The 27,417-nt window shown below is 40.0% G+C and overlaps 2 protein-coding genes and 1 long non-coding RNA gene across 4 annotated transcripts in view; 1 reads left to right on the forward strand and 2 right to left on the reverse strand.

Annotated features, from left to right (window-relative positions):
- Nucleotides 1-1,933: 1,933 nt before the first annotated feature.
- aldh8a1 (aldehyde dehydrogenase 8 family, member A1) lies at nt 1,934-11,995 on the reverse strand. The gene is made up of 7 exons (XM_031322287.2): nt 11,732-11,995; nt 10,359-10,506; nt 8,494-8,649; nt 8,261-8,410; nt 4,597-4,853; nt 3,174-3,335; nt 1,934-3,076 (listed from the first exon to the last, which is right to left on the reverse strand). The coding sequence occupies exons 1-7, from the start codon at nt 11,876-11,878 to the stop codon at nt 2,624-2,626; spliced, it is 1,473 nt and encodes a 490-aa protein (XP_031178147.1). The 5' UTR covers nt 11,879-11,995; the 3' UTR covers nt 1,934-2,623.
- Nucleotides 11,996-18,119: 6,124 nt separating this feature from the next.
- Nucleotides 18,120-26,442, forward strand: LOC116065952. Of its 2 annotated transcripts, none has more exons than XR_004895855.1 (3): nt 18,120-18,250; nt 18,413-18,494; nt 26,432-26,442. It is a non-coding gene; the product is annotated as an uncharacterized LOC116065952 (long non-coding RNA). The 2 variants fall into 2 exon arrangements; XR_004108862.2 differs by lacking the exon at nt 26,432-26,442 and adding an exon at nt 19,002-19,052 and having other exon boundaries at nt 18,413-18,492.
- Nucleotides 23,448-27,417, reverse strand: part of hbs1l (HBS1-like translational GTPase) — a 26,734-nt gene continuing 22,764 nt past the window's right edge. The window contains exons 12-18 of the mRNA XM_031321774.2: nt 26,679-26,747; nt 26,480-26,584; nt 25,660-25,750; nt 25,408-25,516; nt 25,151-25,251; nt 24,803-24,947; nt 23,448-24,587 (exon numbers count right to left, since the gene is read on the reverse strand). Coding sequence (XP_031177634.1) covers nt 24,576-24,587; nt 24,803-24,947; nt 25,151-25,251; nt 25,408-25,516; nt 25,660-25,750; nt 26,480-26,584; nt 26,679-26,747 — 632 coding nt within the window. The 3' untranslated portion in view covers nt 23,448-24,575. The remainder of the gene's footprint in view (nt 24,588-24,802; nt 24,948-25,150; nt 25,252-25,407; nt 25,517-25,659; nt 25,751-26,479; nt 26,585-26,678; nt 26,748-27,417) is intronic.

Genomic DNA, 27,417 nt, shown 5'->3' on the forward strand with positions numbered 1-27,417 from the left:
GCATGATACACGGCACACGTCAGTCTCATCTCACACTGCATTAAGTCATGACGATTGGCAATGTGAGGAGACATGTTTAAGATTATTTTTTGGGCATTTTAGGCATTTATTTTGACAGGACAGCCAAAGACATGAAAGGGAAGAGAGAGGGGGAATGACATGCAGTAAAGGGCCGCAGGTCGGAGTCGAACCCGGGGGGTCCGCTGCGTCGAGGAACAAACCTCTGTATATGGGGCCTGCTCTACCAACTGAGATATCCAGGCGCCCGTGAAGAGACATGTTTAATAGGAGGCAAAGAGGGGAGGGGGAGTGTGCTGAAAAATGCAAGATAAATGTGATCAGGAGGAAGATGAAACAAGCGGCTGAGAGCGGTTGTTGTTGTTGGCAGATTTTGATCATTACTTAAAAGATTGTTTGAACATAGCATGTACTGGCTGTCAAGTCACTTAAGTTAGCTACTATTTAAAGTGTCCATATTATGTAAAAATCACTTTCTGGGATTTGGGGTGTTATTTTGTGTCTCTGGTGCTTCCACACGCATATAAACTTTGAAAAGAACCCATCTATGCTGTTTCGAGTGAGATACGGGTTTCTGAATGTGTCCTGCCTTTAGTCTCCTATGCTGGCTGCTAGCGCTAGCATGCTAGCTCGTTCTCAATGGCAAAACACTGTTACAACACACACGAATTCACCTTAATCTACAAAATAAATTGTATAGAACTACTTACATGTCCCTCTTCTGCAGGTATTCCACGCAAAGTTGGAAGTGCGCCCTCGTTTAGAAGAAGTCTTCCAGCTAATCCTGCCTTTTACAGTCCGAAGTTGGAGAAACAGCTAGCTAGCTCATGTAATCCTTAGCTAGCTACTGCGCATGTGCGACTGAAAATAAAGATGTTACAGAAGTTGAGAGGTCTCACTCTGTAGCTAAAACAGAGACCTGAACATAGGGTGAAAAGAGGAGCTGCAGCAATGTGCAGTACAACAAAAATATGGTGTTTTTTGAAAATTAAACCATGTAAACCTATTCTGATACAATCTCAAATTCCAATTATGAACCTGAAAATGAGCATAATATGGCCACTTTAAAGAGTCATACCTTTGTGACATCATTTTAAGTTGAGATTTCCTTATTTTAAAGAAAAAATAATAAATTAACAGTCAAAATGTGATTGTACTGTATCATATGTGTACCAGATTTTACATGATTTCAGTACAACTTTAGTACACACTGAAATATCCCAAACATGTTACAGATAGCCATTACATTTGGTACACACATGCATGTACCATGTATCATGTATCAGGATGGATGAACTTTAATAACTTTAATAACTGTGGTGACTTTTCATCTAGCACCACCTTCAGGTCAAAATTGAATTTGTCCGATACTTTGTATTATGACTAAATGCCTGCTAAACTAATGACATTACCATCAGCCTCAGCTGTACTTTGTGTTTAGTGCTAATTAGCAAATGTTAGCATGCTAACTTCAGTCAGACAGTCAACCAGTTCACTCAGCTGACTTGCTGACATTCCTCTTCCTCTCTGCAAACATGTTGTCCAACTACCACACGGGACAGTTTGGCATTTATTCACCTTTCTTGCGTCAGCAGGTCGGACAGTTACAGTTACGTCTGAGTACAAAAGGTTTGCATGACGTAAAACATTCTATAACAGAGCAGACTTTGACCAGGTGTTCAGATGTAATGAATAACACCACGATACATGTAAAGAATGTGTGCTGATAACAATGTGAAACTTTTCCAATTAAAAGTCAATCTGTCAGCAGACCTGTTTACTTGTATCAGACCCAGAATCTGACATCTATCTTTTGCTGACATTGTGTCAGAGATACAATGAAGATTTACGGCATTCCACAGACAACAATGACATAACGTTTCAAAGTGCCCATAAAAATACACTGACCTACATGTAGCATTTATATAAGGTGTTTTAATTTAAACAACAGCTGTGTTACAAAACAGAAGTACCAGTGGACAATGATTTGCTTTTTGGATTTGGTTAGCCTGAGGCACATACTCTACTAGCTCTACTAACCTTTCCACTTTTCTATTTGAATTATCAGTGTTTGCATGCCCTCTTGTCAAAATTGCTTGCTGAACCGTCATGCAGGACACGAACCTGCAGTGTAAACTTTTAAAGGATGTTTAGGATTAAGCTAACTTCATAAATTGTCCTCTTGACTTCTACTTTTGAAATGGGCCAATAAATAAGTTCCTGCCTTATCTGGTTTCACCTTCTCCGGTCTGCACTTTTTCAAACTTGAAGCCCTAACACGCACTAGGCTACTCAATGCATTTCAATATTGCAAAAATGCAAAAATATTCTACTAAGGCAAAAGGTATGCATGTTTTGCACTGTGATATATTTCCTCTTCACTTGACATTTCTATTGCATTTCTGCTTGTATTCATCTGTATTGTTCCACTCTTTGTAGGCTATTTAATAAATGTGACGTAATTACGGGCTCCAGTAATCCGAGAGGGTGGGAGCAGAAACTTGTCATTGAAATTCCTAAGAGTTGCTGAGAGAGGCTGATGAATGTCAAGATTAACTACAAAACTGTATCCACGTTTCTCCAATCCATTTCTTTCCCTCCTCCCTCAGTGTTTGATCGTGATGGTCTTCACCTCAGTGAAGAAGTGGTAGGAATCCTTCCCTCCCTCCCTCCCCACACCAGAATTCTTCATCCCTCCAAAGGGCAGGTTCAGATCTCTCACCAGCCAGCAGTTGGTCCACACCATACCTGCCTGTATCCGCCTGGCCACCCGGTGAACCTTCCCAACATCCCGGGACCACACCGTGGCCCCCAGACCGTAACGCACACCGTTGCCCTTGGAAATGGCCTCATCCTCTGTGTCGAATGGGCTGACGCAGGTGACAGGGCCGAAGATCTCTTCCTGCATGACGCGGGAGCTGTCAGATATGCCTGAGATGACAGTGGCTGGCATAAAGTAGCCCTTAGCGTTGCGCTCAGGGAGTTCCAGCTGGTCAACTCCCTCGCCACAGTGGACGACGCCGCCTTCAGATTTGGCGAGTGCAATAAAGCTTCGAACCTGGAGATCAAGACAAAGAAGGATTACCAAGTATATGATTATTTAAAACAATCGAAAATTGTTTTATCACAGCATTTAACAGTATATTTTTTATCACCTTCTCCAGGTGCTCTTTGCTGATAAGCGCTCCGTTGTTATTGCTTGGGTCAGAGGGCACACCTGTCTTCCACTTCTTAGCTGCAGCCACAAACCTTTCCAGGAACTCAGAGTAAATGCTCCTCTCTACATAAATCCTGCTGGTGCACAAGCATATCTCTCCCTGAGAGGGAAGGAAAGAAGGGGAAAATAGAAGATTCTGATGGAAGCACTGATTGTTCCGAACATTGTTTTCATACGTGACAAAATATGGACTGTGATCTCCCCCATGTGGACACACCGTGTCACTGCATCCTCATCACATATAACAGTTCTTCATACCGGTTTTCATTGACATTAATAATAAGAATAAAACTAACCTCTACTCATGTAGCACTTACAAAAACAGAAGTTTACAACTGCTCTGAAGAAACAGATAAAGACCATGGCCAGGTTATCCTGCTAAGGGTCCATTGGGAAATTAAGATCTGGTTGGCCCCTTTGAACCTGTTGTACTTTCGTGCAATGCGTGACCACAAATTTGCTGTGTGTTTACTTGTGTGTGACAGTAATTTAGAAATATGCAACATAAGTGCAAAGCTGAAGTTCAGTTTATTAAAAGTTTGCTTTTGACACATGGATTCTCTTAAAGGCACTCTTCCTCAAGACGAAAAAAAATCAAGTAGCACCCACCTTTGACATTTTGTGAAATAAGGTTATTGGCATTCTTAATGAGAGTTATATGAGAAGGTAAATACTACTTTGATGTCTGTTCGTTAAAAATGAAGTTCCAGCCAGCAGCCCGGTAGCTGAGCTTAGCATAAAGACCGGAAATAGGGGTAAACAGCTAGCAAGGCTCTGTCCAACGGTAACAAAATCTGCCAACCAGCACCTCTAAAGCTCACTAATTAACACGTTACACATTATTGTTTGTTAAATCTGTACAAAATCTGAAGTGTAAACAACAACAACAACTTGTTATTTTACAGGGGTTATGTGGTTGACTATTTCTTGGCTTGGCAACCAGCAGAGACTCCAGGAATCTGTATTTCTCCAAATGTGAAACTATTTCTTTAACATTTTAGTTGATAAGCATTTTAACAAAAGAAAAACATCTCAAATTAAGGATCCTTTACTATCTTTGAACTGACTGAGCAAACTCCAAATAACAACTACAACTGAGAAAACTTTCCCCTGCTGATGAAGACCAGAACAAGTTATTAAATGGACCTTCAGTTATGCTTTTTTTGACAAAATATTTCTCTCTGAGTTGATGTGCTTAAGTGGAGCATATTCCTAAACACGTTTTCAAATAAAATAAGCACAAAACAGTTGACCCACAGTTCTGGGTAATTAATCTCACAAGAGCATGTAAAGAAATAATGACAGCAATAGTAAAAGTAACCAAAAGCCTTAAATCAAGTCTTAAAACACTCTTCTCTTACCTGATTGGAGAAGCTGGAGCGAACTGTGGTCTCGATGCACTGGTCCAGGTTTGCATCAGCAAAAATAATGGCAGGGTTTTTACCTCCTAGCTCCAGTGAGAGCTTCTTACAGTAAGGGGCGCTCCGCTCTGTGATGCGCTGGGCAGTTGCCGTGGAACCAGTGAAGGAAACCAATGGGACGTCAGGATGGCCGACGAGGGCGTCGCCTGCTCTCGGCCCAGTGCCAAATACGATGTTGACTACTCCTGGAGGAACACCTGCAGAGATAGACAGGTTTATGGATTACTTATTAATTCTCTTTTTTATCTGTTTATTAACATTTCCATATTTAACATGTGTGCAAATTGCATATAGAATAGTTTTACTTATTAAAACCCTCCTCTCCATCCCTCCAAGATCCTCTAGATAAAATATAATTTAGAAAAAAACAGTAAGTACAAGACCTTTGAATCAAGAAGAAAAACAGACAAATGAACAGCTTCAACATAGTTCACCAAAGATACACATAGAATTACTCACATCCTACAATTAATACAAATTGGGCCATTCCAGACTCATGCTAAGAGATATTCCAGTTTGTTACACTGGTTACATTATCAGAGTAAATCAGAAAAGTCATCCAGACTCTCTTGAATGTATGTGTATTACCCATTAAGGGGATTTGTATCTTCTCCAACTTGAAGGGGAACTATGCAGTTTTTAAGCTTAATGTACCTTAACTGAACAGCTTCGGAGTCACTGGAATGGTTATATGACTTTTTTCGGGTTGAATGGTGGTCATCTTGCTTCCCCCTAGCGGCTGTGAGCGGAAAACCCACCCTTGCAAATTTACTCCGGCCTCAGCATCAGGAAGTATCGCGTGATATCCATAGACTGTATATAAGAATGGACCAACAGATCCCTTTGCTCTGGACGGAGACCAGTGAAGGCCGTTAGAAGCACTTTTCCGGTGAGCGCTGAGCGTTACTGCGCAGCCTCCAACTGAGAGAGACGACGTAAATGTGCCGTGAGCAACGCGTCTGAAAGTTGTAAGTCTTCTGGTAGCTGTGCCAAGAGAAATCTCAATCATTCCCAATCTTGCAGAGACGGAGAGCGTAGGTATATGTAAGGAGATAACATAGGCACAGGCTAATTATTGATCACTAAAATGATAGTTAACATTAGTAATTACACTTAAACAGCTAATGTGAGACGAAACTGCCTGCGCGCTTCTCCTGGACTATACGGTAATTCCTCTACTATGCGACAGTAAGTCGCGTGGTTATGACACAATCGTTAGCCTATTTTTACAAAAACGTCTACTACAGAGCCATAACGTGAGGTACAAGGTAATGGAGCCTTTTATACATTGTCGTGTTTCTTTAGAAATAAACAATGGACAAATAGAGTCTTTAAACGCTTCAGATGTAAAGTTATTCTCTGTCAAAGTGACGTCAAAATGAATGGCAGTCAATGGGATGCTAACGGGGGGTGATCGCTTTGTAGCATTAAAATGGCGCTATAGGAGGTTCGCGGTCCGAGGAGAAGCTTACCCCCTTGGTGATATCAGGTCTCGCGATGTAACGAATTGCTTTAGGCACACGCCCCCATCCAGGAACCGGCTAGCTATAAGAACAAGGTAGCGATGGAGTTTTTCACGCTATCGTCATGGCTGAGCCGGCAAAAAAGAAGCAGAAAGCTAGGAAAGCATTGTCGGAGGAACAGAGAAAGAGGAAACTGCAGGCTGACCGAGCAAGTTTTTACAGTGTTGCCATAATCTATTCCGAAGCTGTAGGTGGAGCTCTATAGAGAAACCTGCGAGCAAAAAGCGATAGCACAGCGACGGCAAGCAGCTTTATGTTTATGGCCCTGACACACCAACCAGACACACCATACATTCAACATGACGGCCACCGAAGCGCAGCAACCCGTTGATGCCTTCTTATATACTGTCCATGGTTGATGCCGCTGTAGGTGCCACATCAGCCGGATCGTTGGTCTGATTGGTTGACCCTTCGCTAAGCCACGCCCGAAAACCGCCACAGGCCAATTGTGGCTTAGCAACCGTAACTAGGTGCGGGAGGTCTGTCAAGCTTTCGAGCGAGGGAAACACCGTACGCCGAAGCGTTGTGCAAATCTGATACCCGGTATCCTAAAAGTTTGGACGGGGTGGTGGAATTGTTCCCTTCCCGGAACCTAAAAACCCAGGGGGAGAAAGGCCAGGCGTGGATCAAGCAGTGTGGGAGGCCCCATTCACAACTAGCTAAATGTCGACAGTATTAACAAAAACACATACGTTTGCTCCAAGGCAAGAACACGCTAATGTTAGCTAGCTAGCTAACTCAGCACAGCACTGCTTGGAAATAATGACGGTTCTTTGTTCATAATGCATATATTTGAACGTAACATAAAGACAATTCCGGCGCAAAACGAAGTAAGGGGTTAAATAACAGATGTGTAGCCACTCTGTCACTCTCTGGGACATGTTTTCAAGCTAGTGCGGACCGCTGATTAGCTTACAACGCTAGTATTCGGGGCACAGGGAAAGTAAAAAACAAATTGCTATTTATACCACTAAAAAGGCTCAAAATATCACCAAACTTCAACGGTAGCATAATGAGGGTCCCTAAATGTTAACCGAAGCATTAACAACTTTGTAAGTGTACAGACAGTTTATTAAAAAGATTATAAAGACAGTTGCGTTCTCGTATACAGGCGGCCGCCGTCTTGGGAGCTACTGTCTTTCTGCCCCGAATACTAGCGTTGTAAGCTAATCAGCGGTCCGCGCTAGCTTGTTCCAAGCTCCAAACACATTTGATTAGCATGAAAACATGTCCCAGAGAACGATCGAGTGGGTACACATCTGTTATTAACCCATCCTTAAGATGATTAAAGGCAAGACGGAGGCTCACTGACACTTTAAAATATATTTCAGCATTTGTTAATCGCTAAAAATATAAGCAGAAGAATGTTATCATTGCAAAGTGTTCAAGCTAATGTCTTATGTTTATTCCACAATATTTATGGATAAGCTGTTTGATTTATAATTATTAGATTATTTTCAAATGTCACTTACCCTGCTGTGCATGAACATAGCTGTTCCTCAATTTGTGTGTTTCCCATTTGAATGGTCAGCGTATGAGGCGGCTCACAGTATTGCATGACCTATAGGCTTTAGCTTCAATTTTAATGAAATTATTCTCTCATCGGTTGCATATTATGTAGTGGATATATCGCTCGAATGCATACATGGACGTGCCAGGCACAAAAGCTTGACAGGCGTAGCAACAGTAACTAAGGAGGGCGGGGCTTAGCGAAGGGTTGAGGTATAAACTTTAATAACTTGAATTCCATCCCCATTCCATGCTCGAAAAGACAGACCTCACTAGGCTCGGGTAAAGAGGTGGTTTGACATAAAAGTGCCATTAAGGAGGCTTTTTGCAGACCAAATTTTTTCCTAAATTGAGACCATATTCTGATTGTGTGAGCTATAACTTGATTGTTGTATGATGTACCATTTGCCAGTTGTAGTAGGAAAGTGACTAAGGAGTGAATATGAAGATCATATTACTCATCTAAATAGTGTAGAATTACAAGTTTTGTGTGCAATAATTCATGAGAGAATCCTGCTAACTTCTCTGCGCGTAAGTGGATTGCTATTGCATTGTGGGTGCTGTAGTCCTACCAGCCTGCTGCATCAACTTGCACATCATCCAGGCAGTCACGGAGGTCATCTCACTGGGTTTTGCCACCACTGTGTTGCCTGTAGCGATTGCAGGTGCAATCTTCCATGTCAGCAGGTACAGGGGGAGATTCCAGGGGCTGATCAGACCAGCTACACACAACAACAACAACATCATTTATAAACACATAAAGCACAAATAAAATGATTTTATGGCAAACACAGTGAGCTCTCACCCACTCCCACAGGGCAGCGGACAGTGTAGTTCAGGCAGCCCATGTGGTCCATCTGGCTGCAGTCGGTGGTGTGGTGGAGCAACGATGACGCAAAGAACCGAAAGTTGTATGCCGATCGAGGAATGTCCACAGTCCGTGCAAATGTTACTGTTTTACCTGTATTGTTACACCAAAGATACAGAAGAGGTGAACAGCAGAGAATAATACAGCACTCGCTTCTTGAATAGAGTTTGATATCAGACATTCATCAAACAATGTTTAATGATGATTTCTATCTCCTCAGCATTTTAGGTTTCCCAAGCAAAGGCCTTACTCTAAATAAAACACAATGCTTTGTAATTGTAGGCGATGGTTTAACTAATGTGATGTAAAATGCATTTGTGTTTCATTTAGGTAAGAAGCTGTCCCTTTAAAATATGCTAGATAACAGATAAAATAATAAAAAAAATAATAATATAATAATACAATATAAATCCTAGTGTTTTTGATGACCTTTTGTCCTTTCATCTTCTATAAGAAATTGACTGAGCATTCATGCTCCACAGGCCCCAATTTCTGTTCATTTTGTATAATGCTTGAGCTTTCCTCTAGTGCCACCCTCTGGCCAAATGTCATCTTGGCACACAACATATCTCATAAACTAATTCACAGGCCCTGTTTTGATTTCTACTACTAGTACAAGCCAGAAAATAGCAAAATAATCAGTATGTTGTTCAATCTGTCCAGCACTTTTGTAATGTGGCATGTACAAGGAACATAAACAAGGAATTGCAAAGGATTATACAAAAAAACAAAAGAAGCAATTTCTTTGTTATAATATCTGTATAGTAGTCAATTGTTTTACCCTTGTGTCTATTTCTGTGTATTTACACTGAGAGCAACAAAACACCAGAATCAAATTCCTATGTACACACATAGACTACTTGGCCAATAAAGCTGATTTGGGTTCTGATTTTGACAATAGATTAATTGTTTGTCAATTAAGGCCAAATATGTTATGGTGCCAGCTTCTCAATTGTGATACTTTTTGTGTTTTGTCAGGCTGCTTTTCCTTGTTTTACATTATTGTAAACCAAATAATTTGGGTTTTGGACAGTCACCCTGGTACATTTGGACACTTTTTTTGTACTATTTTCTGATGTGACCAAACCAATTTGCCAAAAACAAAACAATTAGCAGAGAAATCTATAAAATAGGGGTGTCACGATTCGATTAGACGTTTACATTTTTTCTCAACATGGATGGCAATGCCACAATAAGAGCCATTCGATGGCAGAAGAGTACTTCGTAACAGCAGTTCAAGTTTCTCAGAGTTTACGAGGTGCAATTGCCACCATTAGGCCATTCAGAGAAGCAGAAGGATTTTCCAGTTCTGTAGTTTCTCCGTCATCTCCGACTCCGACAGTGGCCATGTTGTCTGGAAAAGTTAAGCTGCAGGCTACTGGTAAGCTATGGTTACCCCGTGTATTAGGCTACATGCTACCAGCCGGTAAGCTACACGGTGTCTGGCTTTTTTTTCCGGACATGCACAAGTAGGCTGGGCTGGAGAGGGGAAAAATACTGGGGGAATTGGCAATCCTGCTTTTGATTCTGGTAGTCTGAATCAAAAGGTCATTTCGATCCGATTTTCGATTTAAAATCGAAATCGTGACACCCCCAATCGATAATTTAAAAAAAGTGTTGTTTTGCAGCTTGTTATCATTCATCAGTTACTACTGCTATACATAAACTGCATATAAGGGTTTAAAAAAAACTGGATATTAAATACGTTTGTACAAGAATTTGAGCATGCAGTCGTGTTCTTTTTGACCCACTGTCCAACTGCTACTGACTGACTCAACGTGTGTTAAAACACTATATAACACCTTGGTCTCTGGACTCCGCTTGGGCCAGCTCCTCTAGGTGGGCTTCCAACAGGTCGGCCAGCTTGTTGAGGACCTGTGCTCGCTGCTCTGGGCTGCGGGCGGACCAGTCGGGGAAGGCTTCTTTAGCTGCCGCCACCGCTGCTTCCACCTGCAGGCAGTAAATTGCCAATTAGCACTAGACTTGGGCCGTTGTTCAAGCCGCAGGCTCAGTTTGCATACAATCAAACCTGTTTAGCCTGGTACATCAGACTAGACATTACGGAAATCAACCTACTCATATTAGCACATTGTGCTGTGTAACTTTTAGGTGATACTACACTTAAGTGGTTCTCAACATGGGGGTCAGAACCCCCACCCAAGTGGTCCCAAGATAAACATGAGGGGTCAAAGATGATTAAAGGGATGTGAGACATAACATTTTTTTTTTTTTTTTAAAGTTTTCTTGTGAAATACTAGAACCTTCTCTTTGCTTGAACTCTCATTTCATGTCCACATCGAGGCCACAACCTATGCAGGGGGATTACAAATTCATTGTATACACTGGGGGGATTCTATGTACATTTTGATAATGGCTAACAACTTTGATTTTACAAAATGCAAGAACAATTAGTCCGGTATGATAACTCACTGTAATCTCACCACTGTTACGCTAAAAATATTAAGGTTTATTGACATGTTTAGTCAATCCTTATTATCCCACCAGGGAAAAGTTTGGGAATGTGTTTAATGATTACTTCACTGTTGACTCTGTACAGAGCAAAGGTGCTTCTCTCCGACTATAACCTCTGAAACACTTTTTCACATGCTGCTTGGAAGAACCTGGATATTCAACAAGAATATGTGACGTAAAAACGCTCTTTCCTTTTCATGTCCTGGACCGTCTGCAAGAAATCTGTGCAGAAAAATACATGCGTGTAATAAAATGCAATCCAGCACAATACCCCTGCAATAAAGCATACCTATGTGAAATGTATGAGATTAAAAAGTATTTTATAGAGTGAACAGAAAATGATTAACTGAAAAAAAAAATACAAAGACAGCAACATGAGTCACGTACTAAAATAGGAACAACAACATATGCCAATAAAGGTCAAATGCACGGCCAAAGACACAGTACAGCCACCAATAGACCTCATCTAACCCTAAATATTTTTCTTAACATTTGTGGTAATTCAGAAATGACCACACAGTCTGTGAAAACCTTATCAAAATCTTTACAATAATGAAAATGTATTGCAGGGCTTTTGCATAAAAGGAAAGTACTGTATTCATTTTCAATACAAATTAGGCTACTGCAGAGAAAGTACCAAAAACAAACAATCCTAAAGTAATAATGCATGAGCCCCTCTACTGTGTGTCTGAGGATGACCCACCTCCTCCTTGCCGCTGTCAGGAACTCTGCAGTAGACCTCTCCGATGGACGGGTCATAGGAGTCGATGTGGCTCAAACTAGGGATAAACTTCCCTCCGATGAAGTTCTCCAGAACCAGGTATGGGCGCTGCTCTGAGGCGTTTGGCATGGTTGCAAACCGATGATATCAAACTAATACAATAGACTGAGAGATTGACTGCTGCAGGTAATGTGTCTAACCACATGGATCCTAAATGGTTGTCTTTGTACTGCTCCTCCTACTTTACAGCAGCCTCGTGTCACATTTCACAATAAAGTGAACTATGGTGTGCAGCAGCAGTAGGCTAATTATTCTCCCAGGCACTGGTTATAAATTCAAAGTTCTCAGAGGTACTGATAAGCGCTCATTAAATACACTGTAACAAATTGCTGTAAAAATACTGGATATTTTGCACAGTAGTGTACCGTTTTCCATTAGTACAGTTGAATACTGTAAATTCTGATGTCTTTGAGGAACAAAATATTAACGGCAAGCTCCTGTAAATTCTTACGGTAAAAAGCAGTATTTATTTATTTTTTACAGCAAGCTACCTATAATCTTACGGTATAATATAGTTTTTTTTTTCTTTTATAGTGAACTTTAAATCAGACTTGATCTTCGGTCCGTTTCATCTGAGCAAAATAAAAAATTAAATGAAATTAAAAATAGGCCTACACATCAGTGTTTTTATTTAAGATTGAGGACACAATAACAAGAAGATGAAGAATTAGTTTTCATCCGGACTCTTAAACTGACAGCACCAAACTGGATGGAGCACTTGAGGCATCACCTGTTGCTTTCGTCACCGTTCTCATCAAGAGCTCACCCTCATCCAGGGCTTAATTTGAGCCGGAACACGCCGGAACATGTTCCGGCACCTCCGACGTTGGATCCGGAACCTTTTTTATTGGATCCGGCCATGGATGTATTAAGAGAACGGATCCGGCACCTCCTGTGTCACTATGAAAAATGAATCGCCTAAATGAAAAAAAATAAACTACTGTTTGTGTAGTGTTCAATGTTGTTATCTGTCTTGTTAGTCTTTATTCCCCATTGGAGCTCCACAAAAATCTTGTGTTTGCATTTTCGATGCGTTTTGAGGTGAATTTTCAGGGTAAGACAGAGGGAGGAGAGAGACGGAGGGAGGGGAGACAGAGGGGGGAGAGGAGACAGAGGGGGGAGAGGGACGGAGGGAGGGGAGACAGAGGGGGGAGAGGGACGGAGGGAGGGGAGACAGAGGGGGGAGAGGAGACAGAGGGGGGAGAGGGACGGAGGGAGGGGAGACAGAGGGGGGAGGGGAGACGGAGGGAGGGGATCGGCACTTCAACAGCGCGGCGCTGCACTTGAAGTGACCCAGGCGGTTGTGCTGGTTGAGATTGCTGTTAGCCTCGTTTCACTCAGGGGGAAAAATGTCAAAAAGACAACAACGTTTGCTTAACTTTTTCAAATACGCTGGCCAGTCGGATCCCAAACAAGCAAAAATCGTTTCTGCCGATCAATAATGTGGAGACCACGGTGAGTTTTTTGTTTTAATTGTCCGATGGATAATTGCTGCTTGTGAAAACGATCGTTGCAGTGTACCTTTTCTTAATTTTTTTTTAACATTTCGCACCGATGCAGTGCACGTTCTGAAATAAAAAATAAACATTGCCCTGATGTACACACAGCGTTGTTTAGGCTTTTTTAGTCAGAGTCAGAGAAGCTACGTAGGCAGTGTAATATTTATTTTTGGTTCCGTTACCTCCAACCCCCGTTTCGAGTCGCCGGATCCACCCCCCCTCTGCGCTCCGGGACCTCGCACTTTACAAATTAAGCACTGCCCTCATCCATCCTGTCCCTGTGGCTTTCTTAAGAAGGTAAATATAATCTTGCAAAAGTCAGCATAATGCTAATGTGATTTTGTGTTGGATTAACATTTTATTGACTGTTTTTGCCGAAAAGAACGCTAGCATACGTTACTCTCATTTAGCAACTATGTGGGCAAAAGTTTAGCTTTCTGTTGAAGCACATTACTTACATTAGCATAAGTTAGCTTGAGCATTTGATTTGTTATCAGATCTAGTTAAGATGGGCTACAAGGTTCTATTTTACCATTTGTTGTTTTACTTTTTCAAGTAAAACGGTTTTTGGGAGTTTATAGGGAGAAGCTTGTTATGCAGGTTGCAAAAAGCTAAAAAGTAGCTTCACATATGCACTAATGTAATATACAGTAGCTAAAAGTTAGTTGACTAGTTGTTGATGTAATGTTTTTTTTTTCTTGAGAGAGTATTTTAAAGATTATTTTGCTGTGAAGGCCTGTAGTGAAAACATGATAACTTGCAACATATGTGGTAAAACCTGCAGGAATACATGTGCACATGGCAGGCACATGCAAACTCATAGTTGTGTGCCTAATACATCTTTCAAGTGTGGTTTCCCTGAATGCACAAGAGCTTTTTCTAAGAAAGCATACAAGCTATATTGCTCCTTCCATCCTCCACCATTCAAACAATAATTGAACATTATCAGGAAATACATGACATCAATCAGTCTCACCTACTTTCCAAGCATAATGAGAAGTTGACATCACTTGGACTTTCTTCGCTAACTGCTCTTCTTAAGTTGACAATAGACACCATGGTTGAGGAGCCCGATAGAGTCTTCAAAGTATCTATATGTTGAACTTTGCCAAAGATAAAGTTTCCCAAAGATAACAATGTTTCCTAATGCCACCCTCAAGGAAGGTGGTGTCAAAGAAGATGGGGAAGCTGGTCCACAAAAAGGCAAAATCTGTCTCAGATGTCCAGGTTCATTTTTGGACCCACCATGGTTGAGAGCCGGTTTGATATGTTTAATTGTTATTGTTAATGGAATGTGTTGTGCACTTGTCATAGTTCAAGAAAAAATTCTGACAACCAAGTAGTAATGGTGTTTTTATGGATTTTGTAGATACTAAAAATGTTCAGCTTTAATAAATGCCTAATGTTGTAAGGCCATCTCTTGTCTGAGCCATTTCTATGACAGCTATTTTCATTTATTATTATTATTATTATTATTATTATTATTATTATTAATAATAATAATAATAATATTATGTCAGGGGTTTTCATTTTTAAATGTAAAACTTTTAAATCATTAGTTCATATCACTGTGAAGATCACATTCTATAGTTTTACAGTAATAAGTTGTTAATGGAGAATACTGTAGGAACTGTAAAATAACAGTATAATTGCAACCAAAGAGCTGACAGTATAATACTGTAATCTTTATTTTCCATACAGCACAGTACTGTAATATTTTTACAGTACTAAACTGTTGTTGTAGATCACAGTAGGTACACTGTAGAATAACAGTTTCAAGCTGGCAACTGTAGCTGCCAGTAGTTTACTGTAATTTAACAGGAAATTTTGTTACAGTGTAGATCTCCAAAGCTAGTGTATAAATGAAGTATTAAGTTAATTGTTACGACTATTATACAGCTCAGTGCAGTAGACATGTGAGAAGAATCAGCACCACTACTGTAAATTCACAAAAACACATTTAAGATACAGGTATGACAGCTTAGATCCACATCTAAATCCCAGTAAGCACACATACGTCGGCACGACGTATGCAATTGATCGCTTCGTCTGCAATTGATCGCGGGTCATAAAGAAGAATAATGAAGCATCGTTTATTGAGCGTCTGGAGGTCTTATTCTGATCGCAATCTATACATCGCAGCGACGTATTAACTATGTCGGAACGATGTATTAAAAGTTCCTCAGTTGTTCACGGGTCATTTGAAAGCATCGTTTAATGAGCGTCTGGACATCTTTACTACACACACTGTTGATGTGATGGACAGGGAATCTGAATTCTGCCCAGCAACTTTTAATGTGTTAGTGTGCTATTTTCTATAATAATCTGAACTTGTGTAAATTATCTTTGAGTAGCCATATGTCTTCACGTAGTAGACAATGGCAAAATAAATCAGAATGTTTTTTTGGTGAAGTGTCCCTTTGAATCATTTTTAATCATGTTAATGAGGAGTAGGCCTATGTAATAATTTATATTTATATTCACAAACAGTAGCCTATTGAATTTAATTTTCAAACCCTTTACCCTATTTATATTAGAATGAAACAGACAAATAATTAAGTTGTGTTCTATTGAAAGGATCTAGCTACATGCTAACGAGAGCTCGACTCGGCGGAAGCATAAATACTTCAGCGCGGAAGGATACATGAGTGAATCGACAGTGATCCAACTGTCAGTCTCTGTCAGTGTCGATCAAAGTCGGGAGGATGGCGCTTGAACATATATCAACGGAGGATTTAATCACGGGCTTACTTCGTTTTGGAATAAAGGTCACTGAAGAGGAGCGAAGTAAATTCAAAGGTAAATTATGTGCATTTTTAATCTGTGTTTGTGGTGTTAATATTCAAAGTTGGAAGTTAACTTTACCATTAGCACTAGCCAAGTTCATACTCTGTCAACATTAGCTAGCTACACTCGACATTGATGATTGCCATTATTAACGTTTACAGGTTAGTTAGTTAAAACATTAGCAGTATTATGTCCCATATTGCCATTCTACATGTTACGACATGGTACTTAGCTAGCTAACGGTACTTAGCTACAGTTGACCATCGAGATAGCTAGCTAACATTAACGTTAGCTATAAAACTACTGCGTCAGAGGAGAAAAAAACGTTTTTGCCGCCGAAAAGTCTTTTCTTCTGACTTACGTTAACTCTAGCTATAAAACGTTAGCTGGACTGCGTCAGAGGAGAACAATAAAAAGCGTCTTTGCCGCCTAAAAGTCTTTTGTTCTTAAATATATGTTAATGGTAAAGCAAAGCCATTTGGGCGGAATGTGACTATCGGTAGCCAGTGAGGGTTTGAAATGATGATTTATTCTTTATTTTGTCGTCAAACTGTCTTAGAACATTTTTCGTAAAACCATGTAATGTTAACGTTAATTAACCTACAAAGACAAACGTCAAGTTACAACACCAGTCACGTTAACGTTAACTGACAGAACCGACCAACGGTTAACCTCCCTTTCGAGTAGCTAGCTAAGCTTAACATTTAACGTTAGCTAGCTAGCTGCTGTTTTCAAAATAACCCGATTATCATTATTAATAAAAAAGTAAGATAGGCCTAACGTTACGTTATATTAATATAGTGTGTGTGTGTGTGTGTGTGTGTGTGTGTGTGTGTGAGTGAGAGAGAGAGAGAGAGAGAGAGAGACACACTTCCAGCGTCTCTAATGAGGTACGCCTAAATACTTTTTTTTTTAAGATTATTTTTTTGGGCATTTTAGGCCTTCAATAGACAGGACAGCTGAAGACATGAAAGGGAATGACATGCAGCAAAGGGCCGCACGTCGGAGTCAAACCCACGGCCGCTGCGTCGTGGAGTAAACCTCTATATATATGGGCGCCCGCTCTACCAACTGAGCTATCTGGGCACCCTACTTTGTGTTTTTATATACAATTGTAAGTCGCTTTGGATCAAACGGAGGATGATAGAGAAACGTGATTGCATAATGTGCTTTTTGAAAAGTTTGTTACTGTATGCTGATTCACCTGGGGTTACTGCTGTTTTTCTTTTCTGTATTGTACGTTTAATGCAGTTACGGGAGCAGTGACTACGACTGTGAGATGGTTTCATACTCTTGCACAGATCGTTTAGTAGCAGCAAATTCACCGATTTGTACAGCAGGGGAAGAAACCGTGACACTAACCGTTGAGCCTGTCCCGGTACTTCAGAAGTCTACAATGGATCAGGTACCGGTACTGTACTGTTATGTGATTGTTTACATTAGCCCAAGTAGACCATGTTTACTCACTCATTATCTCATAGACTTAGTACATATCAAAATGTACAGCTTTAGTACTGAGATGTGGTGATGGCGCAGTGGATATGACACACGCTCTGGTGTGAAGACCCGAGTTCAGTTCCCACTGCATACATCAACCAATGTACCCGCTCGAGCAAGCACTATCGTAGTTGCTCAGAGCATGACTGATGTTTGATTCTAAAGTAAACTGAGATGATTAGTCCATTAAACACACAACTGGTTGGATCCTTTACACTTTCTAACATGTTTTAATGTTTAACTACATTATCCTGATAATACTTACAGACTTTTGCTTAAGTAACATTTACACTGCAGGACTTTTACTGTAACAGTATTGTTACAGTATGGTTAATTTGCCATACATTTTAAGACTATTGTTTTATTGTAAGAGTCCATGCAGGGTTTGTTAACATGTTTTATTTCCTTATATTTGTGTTGGAGTTCATATTAAATTACTAAAGGCTCTCTTTGAAATTTAATTTTAAAATCCTATGATAATGTTGTGACATGTTTCCTGTTTGTTGTTTGTGCTGTGTTGCAGAATGAATATCTGCCGAAGATTTGAAGATGGCTTTAAGATCCTAGTACCCACAGTGCTTAGACTGACTCAAAGGAAATCTCCCCTTGCAGATCTGGCTTTGGAGGAAAGAGGCTGCCCTCACCGAAGATGTCCCTGGTAAGTGACTCACTGATCAGCCGTGGTCACCCCTAGTGTTGTGGAGCCATTTAAACTTAATTTCTTTTCTATTTGTCTTCAGACAAGATAAGGCCTAACCAACCAAAATACACTGTACATTCACCTAATACACTTTCTTTTATTTTTTTACTTATTTTTCAGGGATTGATTTCAGAGCTGCAATCCTGCTGTTGCCGATCCTGTTCAGGGAGAAAAATGACATTCTCATCATACTTGGAGAGGTGTGTAATTTGCGTATACTTATTTTTTGTTTACATTACTTCACGCAGAGACTGGAAGAATTATATGCATCCCTTGGATGTCTTATTTCATAATACAAAGTTTCTAGCTGTCAATACTGGGCCTTGGTGTGGACATGGGGGAACGCAAAGCTAAATATGGAGGAGAAAAAAAATGCATGCACAGTAAGAAAGATCTCTGATTTCACAAAAAATGTTGTAGTCTTTTGATAGGCCATTAAATGATGGTTAAGGTTGTTACTTACCGGAGACGTTTTTGTGTGTGTGTATGTATGTGTATATATATATATATATGTGTGTGTGTGTGTGTGTGTGTGTGTGTGTGTGTGTGTGTGTGTGTGTGTGTATATATATATATATATATATATATATATATATATATATATATATATATATATATATATATATATTTGAACAGTTGTTTTTTATGAATGTTTGTGGTAGATTTCTACAATTTAACTGAGTGAATACTACTTTATGATCTCTTGCAGGATCAGCCTGGTTGTAGCGCTATCCTATTGCATGCAGAGGGAGTTTGAAAGACAACCGTTTATCTCGCCCCTCGGATTGAGCCCTGTCAAGGGAGAGTTCCCAGACCCAACATCTTGATGTGGTCTGGCCAAGCCTCCAGGAAGAGCGCCGAGTCTAAAAGCCACCATGGGCTTAGTGGATAACGGTGGTACTGCACCCCATGGCCCAGAAAGACTTTTCACATAGACTTTGCAATGGTTAAAGAAACGTCTATATTTCAGCGGATAATTTGTTTCGGGGTATATCAACTTACCAGCCCGAACACTGAAAGGGTCCTTGGTTAAAACGTTACGTTTTAACATTTTTAACATTCACTAGAAGCGAATCCAGAATTATTAAATTTTTTAAATATATATATTCCACTAAGTTAAACCAGTCTCTTATTCACTTGCTGTGCAGAAACCATTCTATACCATTTTACCTCTATAGAAAACTGAGAAGACTAGATAAAACAAAATAAATAGTATGATAATAATTCGAATCGAACGATTTTATTACAGCAGCAGTAATGAGGAACCCGGTCCTCCAGGCGCCGACGGAAGCGGAGGCCGAGAAGGCCATCAAAGAGTTTCTCCTAGATAATTCTTTATTTTAATGTTTAATGTTTTAATATTTGTTAATGTTTTTTATGTTTATTGATTAATTATATAGTTCAAAATAAATGTTTGTTCAGCAAAAAGTGAGAAGTTTACTGGTCTTGTTTATACCAGCGATCCTACAGAGTGATTTAAGATGTTTTCAAGTAATTAGGTTAATAATTGTTTGTCATCTTCTAGACTATGATTTCTACAGATTAGACTGGTATTATTGGACTGTAGCTATAGTTTATTATAAAGTAGTAGTAGTTATAGCAGTAAAATGTTAATTAGGCCCCCTATCTAAAATATTCTCGGTGTACTAAGGTAAGTAATTTGTAATTTATTTTATCAACATTTAAAGAGTAAAGGTATGTTAGGATAACATATACGGTATATAGCGCCTGACATCTGCAGACTGTATAAATGATATCTGGTGGATGTAGAGCCTGACATCTGTACTATTTATAACAGGAAGATGACCACATCTGTAAGATGTATAGCAGATGTTAGAACGATGTATATAAGCCTACATCTCTACGATGTATTGCATACGTTAGAACGACGTATATAAGCCTACATCTCCACGATGTATGGCATACGTTAGAACGATGTATATAAGTATACGTCGCGGAGAGAGCGGCTATATGTCGCTGAAACGTAGCGCAGCGACGTCGTGCCAGTGAGCAAACTACCAAAATACTACATATCCCCGATGTATTTTGATTACATCGCCAATACGTCGCCGCGACGTATGTGTGCTTACTGGGATGAAACTGCGGTCAAGGCAGCCTCCACCTCGAAATAAGCGGTCAAACTAGCCGCCCCTATATTTCGTGGTGCGCGTATACACTTGCTATTACGGTGAGACCGTCAGAACTAAAAACAGGGAATTTTCCGACGAAGGCAATTTCCCATTCATTTATTCTGTCTGCCTGTCTATCTGTCTGCCTTCCTGTCAGAAAGAAAGAAAGAAAGATTTTAGCACACCTCACAACCTTTCACTGCATGATATGCTGAATTCCAAAATAAGAGACCCCCAAAAATCATATATAAGCTGTTTGTCTACACATTCAGAAAATCATAAAAACAAAAGTCCTAGCTTCCACAGACCAATTTCACCTCAGATGGAGAGGACTCCATCTCAAGGTGTTAACTACAATGTTTCAGGACATTCTGATGTTGTTTTCCAAAATAAGAGCCCCCCAAAAATCATATATAAGCTGTTTGTCTACACATTAAGAAAATCATAAAAATAAAAGTCCTAGCTTCCACAGACTCCATCTGAGGTGAAAACAACATCAGAATGTCCTGAAACATTGTAGTTAACACCTTGAGATGGAGTCCTCTCCATCTGAGGTGAAATTGGTCTGTGGAAGCTAGGACTTTTGTTTTTATGATTTTCTGAATGTGTAGACAAACAGCTTATACATGATTTTTGGGGGTCTCTTATTTTGGAATTCAGCATATCATGCAGTGAAAGGTTGTGAGGTGTGCTAAAATCTTTCTTTCTTTCTTTCTTTCTGACAGGAAGGCAGACAGATAGACAGGCAGACAGAATAAATGAATAGGAAATTTCCTTCGTCGGAAAATTCCCTGTTTTTAGTTCTGACGGTCTCACCGTAATAGCAAGTGTATACGCGCACCGCGAAATATAGGGGCGGCTAGTTTGACCGCTTATTTCGAGGTGGAGGCTGCCTTGACCGCAGTTAAATGAAGTGGTCTATTCAGTCAGTTTTGTTGGGACTTCTCTCTTGAGCGTAATAAGGTGTAACATGTATAAACTTGGACTTCTCTATTATGTTATAAAAAAAGTGGAGCTTCTAAGTTCATTTTTGGCCTTGGAAATAGAAGTTGATTGTCCTGAAAGTGCCCAGAAAAAAACATGGAAACTGGTTAAACCTGCTGAACAGCTCCAGAACAGCTGCCAGATTAATGTACCTTGAGGAGAAAGAAGAGCAGCAGGCCTGTAGGATCAGTGACCTTCTCAGGCTGTGCTTAAGACTTTGTCCTATTTAAATGTTAAAGACTAACCCTTTTTTCTCACCATTGAATTAGACAGACTTCATGTTTTGTATTCCTATGAGCACAAGGAGAAATGTTAACCCACACTTGAAGAAAAAAGTCACCTATCATGACAGTGTAAAAGTAAACTACATACTTTTTTACAAGAGAAGTGCTAATTACATAATGGTGCCTTTAGTGTTTGTGTACACTAGTGCTTATTCAGAAAGGCCTCTGCTGAGGAAGCTTCTCATCTATTTACAGAGAAAGTTAAATTTTTCTCGATCCTAATTTGTCGTCACGGTACAGCATTAGGACTTATAGCATTGACAACTGTTCCTATTATTCTCGATGCCTTTAGGGCCCCTCAGAGGCCTGTAGACACAAAGGCTTTTAAGTTTGATAGCCTGATGAAACCTGCCTCAAATACATTGTATAAATGCGTGTGTGCATCTTTGTGTAGATGATTGGAGAACTCGCATGTTACTGAAGCCATCCTGTGGACCTACACTCTGTCTGTCCTTGTGGTGGAAATTCCTCTACACGAGGCTTGAGTTGAATTAAGAGACCACAACAATCACTTGCATGGAACATCATCGATATCACATATACTTGCAGTGCAAAGCAAGCAAATATGTCTTTCAGTCAGTGTTTATTTGATTCCACTGCTGTTGTTTGTTTCTGGAGTCGAAAAGAGTTTGTCATGATTTTTTCAGACCTTTGCCCTGGCCACATTATATCATTTTACCATGTGTGTTTGACTGATGCCATGGCAATTCAGCCAGCAACTGTGGCAGCTTTAGTGAGTCATATTATATATTCAGTCATATTAGATTGAATGACTACCAATTAGCAGTAGTATTTGTCAACTTTAACAGAGATAACAGAATCACTTACAGTAAAAGCAGGTCCAGAGAGGACAGACAGTTGCAGCCAACAGATTGCTGGTGCATCAGCCACAAAAACTGCCAAGTCATGTAATGCAAAAAAGTGTGACAACATGATATGCAAACCACCGTACTATATTTCAGTTTTTTTGTCCATTCTCTGCATAACTAGCCTTTGGCCTATTTTGATGCACACACACTTTTCGGTGTATGCATACAAGAACTAAAGAGATTGCTCACTCACTAGATTGTCACACATTAATCACACACTAATAAAGATCTAATTAAGATCCCAACCCAGAAACCCCCATGAATTCAAACACGGCATCCGGCATTATATGCACCTATATCTGATTGTAACTGTTATTTACCACTACTTGGTTCTTCTAATTGGTGTACTGATCTCCCTCCAGGCTGTCACCATTACTTTCTGATGAGTGTAGGGCTTTTGCAGACAGACAGGGTAGAGGGTACTCTCGAGGGAGTTTGTTTTTTTCCTTTTTGAGTTTACAAACTTTTACAGACCACTCGTTTCCTAATTGAAAACAGAAAAGCATCTTTGAGCGACTGCTAAAATGAAGGCAGAATGTGTTTTTCTTTTTAATCGTTCCACTGACTAGTCATTGTTGATTCAGTTATGATCTGTTTCCTGTCTTTCTTACAAAATGTGCATTTTCCTCGTATCTCTGTCTTTCCACCATCTCAACAATTACGAAAAAGTTTGCAAAACTCATGCATATGTCACCTGAGTTGATGACTGCAAACAAGTTTACTTTAAGTGTTGTTGCTTCTATACAGTGACAGTGAGTTGTGTCTTTTAGGGTGCTTTCCACTCCAGCAGGAACAACCCCATCTGTGTCACTGTCAAACCTTGACGGGAAATAATCACCAATACGTTTTCACTTCCTACCTACTTTTACATGTGTGTTTTGAGAGGTAGAAAACCCCAGTTTTTTTAATGATGCTTTAATGTACTCCATAAACCTGTCACAAGGATTTAGAGAATTCTTTTTATGAGTGGGATAAAAAGGAGATGCTTCAAACTGCTGAAATCAAAACTCAAACCACAGATTATTGATGTCAAGTTCATTTTGCATCGTTTTCCTTCACATTACCTTCACCAACACATGGAGAAAACAGAAACACAGCTCATTCAACCCTCCCCCTCTTCGCTGAGTCTTTGATAGAAAAAAAACACAGATGAGCACTTCAAAAAGCATGTTGGTGCTTTACTGTTAAAGCATTTCAAGTATCTTTTGTTGACATAAATGAGAATGATGTCTCTTTATCCAGAGAGGAAAATTTGAAAGTTTCCCTTTTTTGTTTACAAACTACCTTGGTTACAGTGTCTCCATGTATGTCCCCATGCTTATGGTAAAAATAATAAACGTTGCTTTCAATTCCCGCATGACATTACATCTCATTCATCATTTCTGTCATTTAAAATTAGTTATTTCACGTCAGTGGTTTTGATTAGGAGAGCCTTATTATACTGTGAAGCTGTGATGTTATTCCTCATCATAACTTAACAGAAAAAATGTGGACTCCATACACCAGAAAGCAAATGTCGTGCTAACACCACAGCTTATTTGTCAACAGCTCCAGGTAAACTATCTGCACTGGTTGCTACACCAGGATTCTTACCTTTCAAGTCAAGATAAATGATCAGCCATGGCTTCTTCAGGGAAAGTACATTGACATTAATCACTGTTAAAATTTCAATGTGGTAAGATTAACTTTCAGAGTTGGATTATATTATTGTTTTGGCTTGATCAAACAGTGAATTTAGAGCAACGAGGTTTTACTAAAACACAAATGGTCAGACGGTGGGGAAATTTGAAGTGGAAGAGGGGCGCTGGGTAATGCTCCTGTTTGCCGGAGGAGGCTGCTCAGCATCATGCCATATTGTAACTGTGCAGTTAGTGTTGACGCTAGATGGAGAGGTCGCTGGATGAACGTGACACTCTGAGTCCATAACGGGAATCTCTTGAGGAATTGCACTTTGTCTCTGGCTGCATGCAGTCTCCAGAGTAAGGTCTGACTGGCTCTGTGTCGATGGAAAGGCTCTTCATTCTTTGATCTGCCGTGAGGAAACATCAAAAGGAAACTGACTCAGGACACTTTACCAAAGAGAGAAAACTATTAATGAATAACTTCTTAAAAAGACCCGAATACTGATATATAAAAGATATAGAGGTATGCACTAGTAGTTAAAAAACATCAACCCGCTTTCATGCAATAACACACAATCTATATGTTGTTTTTGACTATGTCCTAAAGTTAGTTGCACTTTACCTCAGTGACAACCCCTGCAGCAATGGTGGAGCCGACGTATCTGAGCATGAAGCGGCCCAGCTCCTTGAAGTCCTTGTACAGCTCTAATGACACCGGCCTCTGGGTCTGGATCTCCACAATGGCATTCATGCCTTTACTCAAGCACCTTAATAGGAAAGACACACACACACACACACACACACACACACACACACACACACACACACACACAAAGGATATGAAATATTTAATAAAGTAGAAAGTAATATGAAGCACCTTCAACAGTGACTCTGTTCATCGTTTCAGTAAGGAAAATCCTTACGTGTACTGTATATTGGTTAAATAAAATGTAATAGAATGCACACTCACTTTGGTTTCTTCTTGAGGACCTCACCGCTGCTCTTGTGTAAAACGCTAATCAGTTTCCTAATGGTTGCCGGCTCACTGACTGTGTGGTAATGCAGCAAAACCTACACCACACACCACACACACACATACACACATACACAAACACACACACAATAAACAAACGTGCATAGAATGGAACAGAAACAGAGATGTAAGAATGTACCTCCAGTACACATGCTAGCATAAACTGTTGTGTGACTGTGTTTGTTTGCACTTACTGGGAAGCCTTTTGTTATGGGAACCTCGATATTGAAGAGAAGGATTCGGGCTCTGAATCGAGTACAGACTCGAATAGGCTCCTTGGGATCACAGAACACACAGCCCACACTGGAAGGAAGCAGTTATCACTAAATATGTAGCCAAATGTGGCAGTCTAAACATGTAGATAACAGACATCATGAGTAAATGTGTTGATAGCAAAACAGACCTTCATGCTTATATTAAATAAACAGTGGTAACATTTTGTTTACTTGATCTTGATGATGTCCATGCCGGTGACTGTCAGGCTGACATGGTCTCCTGCTGCGGCCCAGTCCAGAGCCTCATCGTGTAGAGTAATACCTGCAGTACACACAGACAGAGTGGAAGTCACCCAGCTGCCACAGGATGGCAGCGTTTATCACCGCTCACCAACTCAGATGACGTTTTGTTGAAGCCGAAGTGCTATTTACTCAAAGAAGAAAAGAAACTAGTTATTAATGTCAGCACAGCTTAGTGGAGGATCCTGCCTGAGAAAGTATCTTAATGTATGATCCAGTATCCTTAGTTAATTTGAAATGTTTTAATGTATTGTACGTACATGTGTATTTTCTTTTGCTGTTAGATGCTGACAATAAGTTAAGTTAGTTATTTTTTAGGTATTTCCACCTGTGTAGTGGCCAATTAGCAGCTGTCTGTGATACAGGCGTCATGCTCTGCTACTGCAGATAACAGAGCCTCGGTGAGGCTAGATTCTGCTAGATCATTTTGTGACGTGAAGGTTTTAAAGAGAACTTTTGTGTGCTTTTTCTCATTGCCATCTATAAAGAAAATGCTATGTAGGACTACATGAAAATCCAATCCAATCCACTTTATTTATATAGCACAATTTAAACAAACAAGGATACCAAAGATTTTTACAAAGATAATAAATGTAAATAATATCAACAATGACGGCGACAACGAAGACCACAGCAGCTCTCATGGTGAATCAAAAGCCAGGGAATAGAAATATGTGTAGAAAATGAAAGGTGAAGTACCAAGTCAGCCACCATGCCAGGCTGGCAGTAAAGACACACACAAAGTTTGTACCTTTGACAGTGCAGGTTTCATTGGGAGGCATAGCCAGTATTCTCTCTCCGGTCTGAATGTAACCGGCCTCGATCTTCCCGGTAACACAGAAGCCTGAACCCTGGTCTGGGGAAAGAAATCCAACGTCAGCTTTAATTTAGAATAGGAGAAATGAAAAGGGACATGAACAAAATCACTAAGTCTGCGTCAGTGACTTTACCTTTGAACACATCGGAGACACACAGTCTGAACGGTTTGTCTACAGATCGCTGGGGGGCTTTGAAGGCGTCTTTAGAAGAGGGGGGAAACAACAGAAGACAAATAAAAAAAGAGGAAGAAAACAATGAAAAGCGGAATGTCTACAATAATATTACGAGAAGTCTGAAGACCAGTGGTGATGAATCATTTTCGCTGGTACTAGATGAATAATGCTTTTGTGCGGTCACTGGGCATAAGTTCAAACAATCGTCACTTTAATGAAATGCCCTGTGAAATCCATATGCAAAACTCTAAAGAAACTATACATTATTTCCTTCCGTTTTATCCATTAGTCAATCAGTGCTGCAGTGAGTCATTTTCAAGTTAATATTCCACTCAAAATTTGTGCTTTGAGTATCAAACATTCAGCCTGAATTCAATCTGTCACAATTGTTTTCCAACAGCGAAAAAAAGTGCCAAAACATTTGTAGAAACGTTTCAAAACACTCCAGCAGCGTAATCACCTTCTAGACTCGTACGCACGGTACATACAGTAAGATGCAGCTTTTTTTTTTCGTTTATCTTAGAAAAAAATATGACTGGAACATATTGAGCATATCAATGGACAGCAAAGAAGTGAATTATGAAGGAAAGACTTAGTGCAAACTTGTCACCACTGGCATCCTCGGTAACTGAATGAAGTCAAGGTGAACCCTTGCTAGCAGGGTGCTAATTCATGATCAGACAGTAAAGGTTTGATT

Source organism: Sander lucioperca, chromosome 19 (genome assembly GCF_008315115.2).
Source record: "Sander lucioperca isolate FBNREF2018 chromosome 19, SLUC_FBN_1.2, whole genome shotgun sequence".
NCBI classification, from domain to species: domain Eukaryota; kingdom Metazoa; phylum Chordata; class Actinopteri; order Perciformes; family Percidae; genus Sander; species Sander lucioperca.

Coding starts and splice junctions, on each gene's coding strand:
- aldh8a1 (XM_031322287.2), bottom strand. CDS start 11,878: ATGCCAAACGCCTCAGAGCAGCGCCCATACCTGGTTCTGGAGAACTTC. Junction 8,650..10,358: donor AGCGGAGTCCAGAGACCAAG/GTGTTATATAGT, acceptor GTAACAATACAG/GTAAAACAGTAACATTTGCA. Junction 8,411..8,493: donor CCGCTGCCCTGTGGGAGTGG/GTGAGAGCTCAC, acceptor TGTTGTGTGTAG/CTGGTCTGATCAGCCCCTGG.